Source organism: Lates calcarifer, linkage group LG15, assembly GCF_001640805.2.
Source record: "Lates calcarifer isolate ASB-BC8 linkage group LG15, TLL_Latcal_v3, whole genome shotgun sequence".
NCBI classification, from domain to species: domain Eukaryota; kingdom Metazoa; phylum Chordata; class Actinopteri; family Centropomidae; genus Lates; species Lates calcarifer.
The window spans coordinates 18,868,660-18,881,903 of NC_066847.1; the positions used below are offsets into that span (position 1 = coordinate 18,868,660).

The 13,244-nt window shown below is 39.7% G+C and overlaps 1 protein-coding gene across 4 annotated transcripts in view; it reads right to left on the reverse strand.

Moving 5' to 3' along the window:
* LOC108893081 (protein phosphatase 3 catalytic subunit alpha) overlaps window positions 1-11,154 on the reverse strand; it is a 62,155-nt gene extending 51,001 nt beyond the window's left edge. For 2 of the 4 annotated variants that reach the window (XM_018690934.2, XM_018690925.2), the window contains exon 1: window positions 10,862-11,152. In XM_018690934.2, the coding sequence (XP_018546450.1) occupies window positions 10,862-10,922 (61 nt within the window). In that variant the 5' untranslated portion in view covers window positions 10,923-11,152. Of the gene's footprint in view, window positions 1-10,861 lie in introns of all 4 variants that reach the window. The other 2 variants (XM_018690902.2, XM_018690917.2) reach the window with 2 other exon arrangements.
* Between the last annotated feature and the right edge of the window lie 2,090 nt (window positions 11,155-13,244).

The window sequence follows — 13,244 nt, forward strand, 5'->3', positions numbered from 1 at the left end:
ACGGTTTTTTGATTCCATTTTCAGTATGTTTAACACAAACAAAAAGTGAAATCAGTGGAATGGGAGGCTCCTACTACTTCCTTTTGAGTTTGACATTCTTTGGAGTCATCACCGCGCAAATATGAAAACACACATGTATGAACATGCAATACAATGACAGCTGACAAGTGCATCAGCCACAGTCTAGTGAGAAACAGGATCTCTCTGCATGCAATCGATAAAGCAAAATGCAACAATTCATAAGCAGCAGGCCCACCTGACAGCAGAAAGATACAGTAGTTCATGAGCCCTCCCTCTGCTCCTAATGGTCCGATAGGGAGCAGGACGGCATTAAAGCTTAAATGATTGGTCATCGTAATGTATGGCTCCCTGGCGGTGTTTGGACAGGCACAAAATCAATCTGACCAATGGGACACACTAACCTCTCCACAATCTGGCTAACAGAGGCACACCGTGAGCTCAGACTGGATGAGCTATCAGTTTGCCCTATGAATGCGCTCTCCTAAGCCTGGCAACTGTGGAGGCCAACTCCAAGTCAGGTTTACTTCCAGGGGGTCATGACTGTCTGCTCTGTATTGTGTTGCTGGCAAGCTCCAGTCTATCATGGACAAGCTCTAGTGTAAATTAAATCTGACTTTAAACAAGATAAATTGACCTTGAAATTACTATCAGAATATTTCCAGAGAAAATTCACTGCTAAGAGGCAGCAGATTATAATGAAATTTCACCTAATGGTCCTTTCAGAGTTGACCCTGGGGCCTGATTCAACTGATGAAACAGCAAGGACAGGGTAACAAATACTCGCCACCTCTACAATATGTCTACCCCCTACCTCCCTACTAACACACACACACATCTCACTCACGACACTGGCTCTGATCAGCCTCTGCAGAGTGTGCTGTGAGTGAGTGGGCCGGGCAGCGGTCCTCCTCCCTCTCTCTCCACGTGGGCGGGAGTGACTGAGTGGCCTGCCATCATTAGCTGTGGGGCAAACTTAACCCATCTTTGCCTGGTTGTCTCTTGGGACATTTTTAGAAGATCCAAAAGCAGGTTTTAGCCACGGGCCAAAATAAAAACAGCTTGATGTAAATTTGTAAATTTGTGCAAAAATAGCTTGATAACTCATTCATGTGCACATTTTTTAATGCAGTCGTGATATCAAAAATTCAGAAAAAAATTATAAATAATAAATTTGTGGATGAGAAACATGTCAGCCATCATCAGGAATTACTGTCATGTCCTGTCACACAAATGCCAATCTCACAAAACAATATCCTGTCAGGTCAATTATAGAACAAGCTGACATCCAATGAAAGAATTTTTTTCACCTACACTGGACTAAGATAAGTAGACACCAAATTCACCACCACATGGAATAAGAGGGTTAATTTTCAGCCAGGTGGTCTATAATTAACGCGTGTGAATGAGTGTAAATAAACCTTGGGGCCTGGCCTCACCTCCAGCTGTATTTGTATAGCTGGAGTTTTTCTCTCTCGTTCACACACTGGGCACTTTAGCTAGTTAGCTAATGACACCTGAAAGAGAGGAACAGTCTCTCTGGGGGTTGTCATTTCACGCAGCAGACTCAACAGTGAATGAACAGAGGAAAAACAATGTGGCATATAATGTGCTTATTTACCCATCTGTAATTAGGGCTTTCCTCAATTAAGCAATTTTTTGTTCATTTACTTAATGGAGCAGAGAAATTAAAAAAAAAAAAAATCTTCCTTTAAAAAGCTCCAAGCAGAACCTGAGCCTCTGCTTTGCACCACAGAGTGAAAATTAAGGTGTTTATTTTCTAAATGTCCTGAGAAAAAAAATTCAATATTCTCGTCCTCAACGTTACTCAAGGCTTTAATGAAAATTATCCATGATACTTGATTCAAAGTATTGATTGGTCTGTTAATTAAAAGGAACTGTGTATACAACATGATCTCTCTGCTCATGTCTGATAAAATCTGTCCGGGAGTAGATTTGTTTCTCAAGCTGCAGCTGAAATGATGAAGTGGTAAATAAAAAGGTGAGGGAGTAGGCTTAATCCTACTCCGCATTCTTTCATAGCGCAGCAAATAACTGGTGAGCTGGTACACATGACATTCAATATGAGTCCCACTCATTCTTCACTTCAAGGGTCTCCCGGTTTATAGTGAAAAGCGACCCATGCAAAAAATGCCCTGAAAAATGTCAAACTGCAAATCTGAGCCCTGAAGCCCATCGCTGGCCAAGAACCACTGGGCGACTTTGTCTGAATGCTCAGCGCTGATGCCATGTTGGCTGATGCCGCTCCTGGTGCCTATGCTTCAGTGAACGGCCAAACCCAACTCCCGCCAAAATAAACCTGCAGTGGAATGCAGCGCTACACCCTTAAGACAGATCTTAATACTGTGAGAAGCTCTGTTTTGCTCTGACAGAACAGCTGATATGCTTTATCAAATAAAAAGTCATGATTGGACCACACCGGCTCAAATGAGAAAATTGGGCTTCACTGCCTGCCATGCCGTGGGTTTACTCCAATGGATGCAATGGTTGGAATGGTTAGAAGCAAATTTGCATTCTGGAGTCATTCGGTAAACCAGTGTCACTGTCCGTGTTCGGGGTGTGCTAATATAAAAAGGCACAGTGCAGACTTTAAAAACTCTCTCATAGCTTAGGTTTAGCTCTACCTGTCAAGCTATAATGTGCACAGGTTGTACATTGCTTGCATTTCTTGTATGTTCCCTGACACACATGCTCATGTACTGGAGATGAAAAAATAAAATCAACATATTCATCAGTTCTTCATAGGAACAGGTCGCATTTGCATCAGCTCCGATGTGTGTGTGTGTGTGTAGGTGTCAACAAGTACCGATGCCTACATGATAGCAGAGAAGAGGCAATCTCGACTAGACTGTTACCATGAGATATTGCGCACCCTTCGCATGTCATTCCCTGCTATATGTGCACTGAGTGGATGAGCTGACACAAGAGTTACAGCACCCCTCCCCCTGCGCTGACTTTTCTCTGCTTACTAATCTACCATTTACAGGCAGCCCGCAGATGGCTTTACTCCTTTCACCCATATTTAAATACAAACGACCGCCTGGCACAACGAGTGTGTGTGTGTGCGTGTGTGTCTGTGTTTGCATCTGTCACACAGCAGCATGCAGAGGCTTGTCCCACTCAACGAAGACAAGTCTCCCATTTAGCATGCAGGTATGTTTTCACCACAAGGAACCTCCTCCTTCTAATAACGGCGAGTGTGACAGGGTGGGAGGAAAACCGAGGCCAAAATACCGCTTGTTCACACAGGGGAGGTTTGTCCTAGAAAAAAAAAAGTTACTGTGGAGATCTTTTATTTCGATGCACAAAACATTATTCAGCTTTGCTAAAATGGTTTTTCATTTGGCACGCAGTCCGAGGTGGCTGTGTGTGCGTATACCTGTGGGCAGGAGTTAAATACATATTCAGGCAAAATGTAAACAGACTGCAATTCTTTTGCTAATAATAAAGAGGTGTAAGGATTCATTCACTACAGTGATGCACAGATTGGAAATTATGCAGATTCAGCTGCGTCAATCTGCTAAAAGAAAAAAGAATTAATCGTTCCGACTTGAGCAACCATAAATATGAAATAAATCACCACAATCTCGCAAACAGCGTGGGCCGGTAACATCATCCGCCTGATTGATGTAACTGAGCAATCAGCTAGCACACCAGGTATTTAATAGCTGTTGTTTCCTTGTCACCTTTGCCTGCTCTTGATGGGGGTTTATAAGTAAAGTTGATCTGCTGGTTTCTGAAATAAATCAAATTTTCAGAGACTCTTAAAAAAAATGAAGAAAAAAAACAGATGAAATATTCTCTTTAAAATGCAACTAAATCAATTGTTTTCCTGGGTACCTTTCTCTCCTAAAAATGAATACGACAAAAAAAGGTCTGTTAAAAATCCACTCTGTAAACTTTGTGGAAGTACTTCCACTGGTTAACTTCTGAGACTCCAGCTCGTTCTGCTGACCAGACACTTGCAAACATCACAGCGAGAAGCTAAAAACTATTATGTCTTTTACAAGATTTATTTGCTTGGATTCATGCCCTTGCATTGTAGTCAAAACTGCTAGATTCAGTGAAATAATTAACTACCTGAAGTGGTAGTCTGTCTAAAACCTGCCTTCATGCCCACATGCTCATCCACAGCTCCCCTCAGCCACTTTCACTCACTTTCACTCACCAACCTGCCCACTCCTACACACACTACCTCCCCTGACAAGTATTAATAAGTTGAAATCAGCACTGTCACTGCCACTACTAGTGTTATAAAGCAAAGGCATTGTAAGTGTTAGAGGTTTGGATTAACTTCATAAAAGGGTTGTAAATTATTTCATTTATTTACGTTTCATTTAGAACAAAATACATCAGGCCTTTAGATATATTAAAGAAAAAGTCTTATAGCTTGACACAGAAAAACGGTGTTGTATCTTTGGTGTTTTGTAAACCATTAAACCAATTTCTAACTAATAAAAACACCCTTTTTCTCTTGCAGAATAATGTTTTAAATATAACTCTGTCTTTTTCTGATTCACCTTGGAGAGGACGAATCAGAGTGTTTCCAAATCGGAATGTAATTTACAAAATCAAATTATGCAAAAAAGCAAAAGCAAAAACAAAAAGCACGCGCACACACACACACACACACACACACAAATCACTCCTGACTCAAATAATCATCCACTGAGTTGTTAATTGAATTGAGTCTCTGTTAAGCCTGTGATTCACAGCCCTTGACAAAGCATTTGCACTCAATTTTTGCTAAACCACATTTGGCAACAATCCCATGGCAGATGGTTTTCCATATCTGAATTCTTAAGAAAATCTGCTTACTCAATTAACTAAAAATGACCCCTGTTGCAGTTAATGTACATGTATGTGCAGAGGGTGTACATAAGCCCAGTGAGACATCTTTAAATTGCTTGTACAGTCCAGACGAAAAAGACGTCTAAGTTTTGCTAATCAGCAAAACTTAGAAGCTGGAACTACAGAATTTGTTTGGCATTTTTGCTTGAAAAATAATAAACAAAAAAAAAAAATAAAAACAAAAAAAAGGATTTTAAAAATGATTAACTGATCATTAAAATTGTGGATATATTTTCTATTGATAAATACATTTTTTGCAAAACTGGATTTGGCAACAATCCTATGACAGATGGTTTTCTATATCTGAATTCTTAAGAAAATCTGCCTTTTCAATCAACTAAAAAATGATAATGTGCAGGTATGCTCGTGTGTGTACATTCTGAATCTAACCCCACAAAGTCTAATTTCTTTGCTGCCTCTCCATGCTCTTCCCTCTGAGTGGGAGTTGAGATGAGAAAGCACACTTACTACTCTACTGGCCTCTAATATAACCCAGCAACCCAGTTGCTCCCAGTTCACTGGGTTAGCCTTTCCTCCCCCACACTGACTGTACTGGGTGCCCAATGTGCAGTTACATGTGTTGTAGACACTGTATTGATTGATTTGTGACTGTGCAGCAACTAGCTCCAGAGAGGGATCTAATGACATGACTCTCATCTGTGTTTCAAATGGCTTTTGTTAGCCACTGTAGCTCACAAAAGGCCCATGTGTTGGCGTCTTCCAGCCATGAAATGGGAAATGCTGATGATCTGTTTATATGGTGGCTGATTTTTACCAAATACAACAGCGCAACATTATGATCTATGCCTCATGGATGCCACTGTGGGAACAGGCAATCAAGAGTGGAATTTTTTTGTTTGGTCTTTGGCAAAATGGTATTTTGGTGGTTGAGGAGGAAAATGTGGTGCATGTGGTGCATGCAAGGCACCTTATGAAGAGCCATAACAGTACAAAGCCGCTGTAAAATGCTATCCATCAACATATACGATACATAACTTCTAGTTCAATGTATCAACAGTGCGAGTTCAAAGGCTTGCAAATCCCCAAACTGCACTCATAGGCTTAGCAACAATCTAAAAATGCCAAGGTAGGTAAACTGTTTTTCTCCCCCTATTGCTTTATCGAGACCCAACATCCATTTGTTCACATGAATTAGCAAGAGCAGCAGCTAATGCATGGAGTCAGATTACAACCTCTGTGCAGAGCCGCCTTTATCCCCCTATATGGAGCTTAATCTGTCCAAATCCGCCGCTTTGCTGTGCCCTAAATCCACAACAGAGCCTAATTCCTCTTTAATCTAATGAGCGGTAAAGGTGCACTTACTCAGGTTCAGAAAACCACAGACTGTGTATCTGAGCATCATGTCACAACAGAGATAGCTCAGGTCTTCCCTACTATGCCATGATGAAATACACTGTTATCAAAAAGTCACAGCAGACTAGGCAAGCAGCTACATGACAGGCTTTGATTGCTTGTTTGGTTATCTTCTTGTCACACATAGTTCATGCTGTGGGTGACATTTCCAGGTCGAGCTGCATGAGTAGACCACTGTCAAAAGGTGCTGAGGAGGAGGTGGCTGTCCTCCCCCCAGCCACCAGCACCCAGACTTCCTCACATGCTACTCAGAAAAGTTAAAAACACACACAGAGTTACAGGCTTTCACAGCCAATCTAACAGGGCAAATCAGTAAACTATGAGAAGTGGATTAGATAATGTCATATGACGGCAGAATTAATAATAATTGTGATGATAGTTCTTCCTTCCACAAATAATTAAACTTGACTCGGCCTCATATTGATGGTTTGCTATGGTGCATTTGATCAAGCACTCCTGTTCATAGGTCAGCTGTCTGACCAATCACAAGCTGTGATTAACCACCGTCTGCTTCTCTAGCACAGAAGAGACCGCAGACAAGATTATTTTCACACCTTCCCCTGTAGCATAATTCTATGTTTATGGAGAGCTAACTCCTCTGTATTTAGCTGGAATCTGTGGTGGCATTTAACTAGTTTTTTTTTATTTTTTATTACCAGTTAAACTAGAGAATTTGTTTGGTATTTCTGCTTGAAAAATAACCCATGAATAACTAAATATCTCAGCTCTAATATTATATTTAAGTAAAATAACAACTTGATATGAAATAAGATATGAACCCAATAATTTTAGATAAAATGATGATAAACAAACATGGCTGTGCTCACTCAACTCTAGAGATCAATTCTACCCATTAGAGGAAAAAATAAAAAGGATTGTTCAGTATCTCCATATCTTCACCAAAACATTAACATTTTTGGGCAGCCAGCCACAGTACTTCGCAACCACCCAAGAATATTGTAATCCCAAATGCATAAAGACAGCTTGACGTCATCTAGTTTGCTTCATCTCCATCCCACACAGCAGCAAACGTACGTCATTATTGGCTCTTGATTGAAACAGACTGTCTAGTAGAGGAAGAAATTACAGTATGAGCCAAAAGCAAACTAAGGATAAAGTTACTGACAATTTGATTTGCACAGTTTGGCTAACACCAAGGGACCTCTGACATCACAAAAATATGAGACTATTTCTACAGAAATTCTAACTTCACAAATTACAGACACGCCAGACTGGCACAGGATTAAAATTACAAACAGCCTCAGCAGTTATTATAAATCACTTAACTTTCCCATAGCAATCTTATTCCCATGCAAATAAAGCTAATGACAAGATTTATGCATGCTAATGAGGAAATATTACTCAGAATGACAACAGCTTGAGGAAAATTCATAACAAATGGTAATTTTATATCTCCATATTACACTGTTTACACCTGATAAGCAAGGAACACCATGACATGAGACAGAACCGTATGCAGGTGATCACACATAAGGCGAAGATCAAGTATGTGGCATTACTTAATGTTCTGTTCTATAAATGACTCGGCTATCCAGCTGGGATCAGTGGCTGGCATTGCGCCGCTGTCACCACCACCATCTCTCCAACCCACGCATGTCTGAGCATGGGGGCCTCTCCTCAAAAGTCAAATGTCAGATGTTATCCATCCCCACTCAAAGAGAAGGACCCGGCACACCATCGAGGGCTCGGAGGCCCTGCCTCTCAGCTGGTGACGGAAAAACACCATTACTGAGCTCGTTTTGCTTTGCAGAGCAGGCATTGTCATGAGTGCACCATGACGACCATATTACTAAGAGTTTATTTATTTTATATTTAACTAAGGGTAGCAGTAGGATTAACTATCATCAGTATTACTGTGGAGAAAGATTTTGTTTGCACATTCAGTTTTGCAGAGTTAGTTTATTGGGATTAGTTATCTATTCAGAAGTCTGTAGTATCAGAAAAAATTCAAAATGTTGATTTAAGATAGAAGTTCAATAAATTCAGCATAATGGTGGCTAATTTGAGCTAAAAAAAAAATATTAACCCATGAATCAATTAGTAGATCAACAGAAAATTAATCAGCAATTTGAACTACTGCTTAATTATCAAGTAGTTTTTCAGCATAAATATCTTAAATTTACTGGTTTATGATGCAAATATTTGCTGTTTTCCTTCCTGGGCTTTGGAATATTTCCATAGGCTGTTCTCTGACAACCAAGAGGTCAATCGACAGGTTAATCAAAATAATGAAATGACACATTAGCTGCAGCTAAATGGCTTAGAATTGTAGCAAAAAATCATGACCACAAACTCTGACAAAATAATCAGGATTATCACGAGTCAAAACATAATCCTTATTTAACTGCTACTTAACTAGGTAAGCCTTTAAAAAATGAATGCTAAACAGCTGCAATGGTCAGCTGACAGGTAGGACTTCTACACGACAACATTTAAGACCTGACTGACATACAGGTGATGGAGTTTTCTACATTTAATGGTTATATACTGGAAATTGCTGATATTTTTTGGTTTATTTATGTCAGGGATAAAAACATGCCAAAAATTATGCAACTTCTCCTGCCTCAGCCGATTAAAGTCTTAGGAGTAATTACTATGGGGCAGTGGCTTGCAGGAGCATTATGATAATGCATTTTGAAAACAGGTGGATGCAAAGCACTTATGATAAGTTGGCCTGACACCTTGTAGCAGGGCAAACTAGGCAGCTGAAAACAAATTACTTCACACATATAGCCTGCAGTTATTTTGGAGAGGTGCTTTGTACACAGCCAACGTCTGTGTTGTCATAATACTGATGCATTACCAAAACACTGACTTCTCAAAAACTTGATGAATGAATAATGAGATAAATTACTTTCTTGATCTCAGCACCAGGTTTAGAAGAGAGCCCCAGAAACTGGCCTCTCAGATTCCCTGGCAGCCTGTCTAATGACTAATCAATACATTTTAACCTGATTAAGACCATAGCAGACCTTCACTGAGCGGAGCAGGGAGGTAGTGAGGATACAGTATTAAGATGTGGAATGCAATGGCATCTCCGCAGCGCAAAAACAGCCATGTGACAAACAGAAAAGTAGCTTCAGATGCATGTCTTCCAGTGATATTGTTAAATCTCTTCAAAACCCATACTTGTCATATCTATTTTTCATTAGCCTTCAAGTTGGTGGAGACTGAAGGGAGATGATCTCTTGAAATATTCATTACAAAAGCACCCAAGACATGCTGTGACTCTCTTTCAACACTCAACCCCATTTTCTGAGCAAAATGTGGCCATAACACAACTGGTTACCTGGGTGTTTGCTACGAAAAGAAATTATTGCAGCTATCATTTTGATCAACATTTTTTCATTTTGAATGCCACAAGCTAAGCCTAAGGAAGCAATGAAGTGGAACTATATTTGCGATAGATCATAACAAGGCAGAGCTCAGGCTTGCCTTTAATATAGTGTATAGTCAATGATTCCTGTCATGGTCTTTTGAACACTGCAACATTGCCTTTTCTTCCTAAACAAAATCCCAGTGTTTAATGGTCACAGATGATCTAATCATTTCAACCGGTTGAACCCTAGCAACTAAGCCTGAATAAAATTACTCAACAATTCCCTCCTGCGCTTGTGCATATTGTGATCGCTGCACATGCCTGTTGTGATGTACTAGAGCTGGAGAGGATAATGGTTGCAACTAGTGCTGGATCAAAACCAGCCAGTGCAAATGAACACATTTTGTCATCTTACTTCTGAGGAAGGGCTTTGCATTTGTCTTCCAACATGAGATATTTCACTTAGAATGACATGAAGTACTGGTATTCAAAAACAGAAATAGAATTAATAATGCAGCTTAAGTGGAGAATTGCCCTTAAGTCAACATAAGATGTCAACTAGCAAGAAACTGGGCAGTGTTCACGGGGTAGGTCGACTCGATTATGATCTTTATTGCATTCTTATGGTAGACTGCAAAGGTGGAATGTCAGACCTGTAAACACAGAAGGCAGGAAGAACCAGCCCATATGCCATTTGTATTAAAAGCACACGATGAACACCCCCAAATATGAGATTACAAAACGCAGACGACATCAAGTAGTATTATGCAATGCTGAAAAAAGAAGCCTTGGGAAATTTATGCTTGGTGATGCATGCAAAATGAGGGAAAATCGCCCTTGGGTTGAATGCAATGGTTGTGCAATATCTGCATGCATACTGTAAAGCTGTGCACTGTGTATATGAATCAAAATGACCATGCATCTGTCACACTGCTGGCTGTATTCGTAGCTGGTGAAAACAGTGTATATACAGACAAGCGGCTACACCACGCCTCACAGGCAGAATGTGACACATTTCTAGCTAAATTCTTGCCCTGGTTCACATACTGGAGTTACCCTCACTTCCTAGTTTACTGCTGCTGTCATAGCTCGGCTAACACCCTTCTTCCTCCATAGCCAGCAAACAAATTTCGACTACATTTGCTGCTGCTGTTGCTTGCTGCTACGACCGTGAATTCTCCCAAGTCTGCTTCTGCTGGTTAGAGGGAGAGCTGTGGTACCGTCTCAATTCACTGTGCCATGAAAAATTACACTTACATTTCACCACCCTGTCCGTCGTAGATAACTTCGGTTCATCATTCGGCTTGTTTTCGGACATTTCCAGTGTGATATAATATTGAGATATAGCAGAAATGAGACTGAAAACGCTCCCTGCGTTGCTCTTGCCGAACAACTCTTGAGTCTATCCGAGAAAAGAGACCGCAGTGATCTCACTCGGTCCTATCAGCGGCCAAAAATACTTGCAACAGGGTTACAATTTCACTGCTGGTGCTGTAGGAGCTGCTCTGTCTGATTTACTGTTACTCTGTATCAAGTTGTCTGAGCGCAGTGTGCAGTCAAACATGCTAACCTTAAGGACCCGCCCCAAAATCCACGTCTTCTTCCTATTGGTGGAGAGCAGCAGGCTGCCAGTTTGACTGTATATTCAGTTTTATCAAAGGTTTGTTACTATGTCACTCTGGCCTGGTGTGAATAACTGTATGAACTACTTATAATAACCTTAGAATAAATTTGTAGCAGAGTAAACATACTAAATAAATGAATAAACAAATATAAAACAAGTTAGCCTTTTCACTTAAAATATATTCACAAATGAATATAAATTGAATTTAGCACCCAAAAAAATAACCCTACACACATTTGGCTTTGACTAAAAATGTATTTGGGCCCAGAATTTACACTCTCAATATGGAAGCCGATTTTATGCCAGAAAAAATTTAAAAACTTAGAAAATGATAAAAGGTTAAAAATAAAACAAAAAATAAAAATGTTAATGGTAAGTCTTAATTTCATTTATTTATTTATGAGGACAGTGCGCACTGAACATTTCTGTAAATGTGCCAATGTCTGCCAGCTGACAAATTTTTAACTGCAGTCCTTTGGCTAGTTCTAAAACCAATAAAAGAACAGCCTTCCTTACTATGAGATAAACAGTTAAAATCATTAGATAGTAATTATGAGATTAAAAAAAGTCAATATTTCAACATAAAAAGTCAAAATTATGAAATAGTAAGTCAAAATCATTAGTTAAAAAGTAAAACTTCATTAGATAATATATCGAAATATGATAGTCAAAACAAGAAAAAAGAAAAAAATCCAAAAAAAGTCCAAATTCTAAGATAAAGGAGTCATAATTATGAGGTTTTAAAAAAGCAGAATTATGAGATAGAAAGTCATGATTGTGGGATAAACACTCAAACTTATGAGATGAATTAAAATTACAGTGTAATATCTCATAACGTTGCCTTATCATGAGAATTTTTATTTCTATCATAACTAACGTCCTCTTCTTTTTCTGGCAGAAATTAGCTTCCATATCTCAGGGCCAAAATAATCTGTTCTGTATCATTTTAATTTTCTCTAACTTTTTAGCAAACACCAGTAATAGTAAAAAGATATCTTGAATTCTAACTGTAGGCCAGATTTCCATGAAATTTGTTCTGGATATCCATTGTTCCCTCAGGATGAACCTTGATAGTTTTAGTGACCCCCCCTGACCTTTTCATTTTGGATTTGCAAGAGCTCTCCCCTAGCACCACCCCCAGGACAAAGTGTTGCCCACATGATATCATACAGTTTCATAGGTATATATCCATAAGATTTGCAGAGAATATTCATGGTCCCATGGAGGTAAACCTTCTTGATTTCAATGACATCATGTCCTCTCCTCCAGCACCACCCTCAGGACAACATTTGCAGTTTCAGTCTTTTTTGTTTACATTGCATATCAACATCTCATCTGAGGTCATGGTTAACTTTTTTTTGTCTGCATGTCACTAATTATGTCACACAGAAAATGTAACTGAGTCAAAGTGTGTGGATCTGCATGTATGAGAGCAGCGTGATCTGTCACTGGTGAGTCACCAGGTACACGGCACCAGCAATTTGCATGAAGGAGACCTCAGTTTTCACCCCCTCATTTTCTTATCAGTTGTGCATTTCAGTTACCCCACTGCAGCTCAAAGGAAATAAATGAATAACTGGTGGCAAACTACTATTTGTGAGACATTAGTGTGGCAGTATGAGTCAGTTGTTTGGCAGGTGGAGGCAGTTAATGAAGCCCTGAGTTTTACATTTCTCTCAGTGTGTGCGTGCGAGCGTGTATGTGTGTGTGTGTGTGTGTGTGTGTGTGTAGGTCAGAACATCCCACACCCCCTCTTATCTCTGCCTGTAGTGGAGAAATTCACACCAGATCATTAGTTTCTGGTTCCAGCCTCAGGTTCCAGTGCTCTGCTTTACACTGATGGCTCTGCAGACTTAATTAAACTCTGGTCAAATCTATGACTCCAGTTTTTCACTTTCATTCACCTGTTGTCTGCTTGTCACTGACCTTTGTGTTTGTTATTTGCTGTTTGGTTTTGTTTGTTTGCTTACTTACAGACCTAGTGTGTCTATTTTTATGGGATATTATAAAATACTA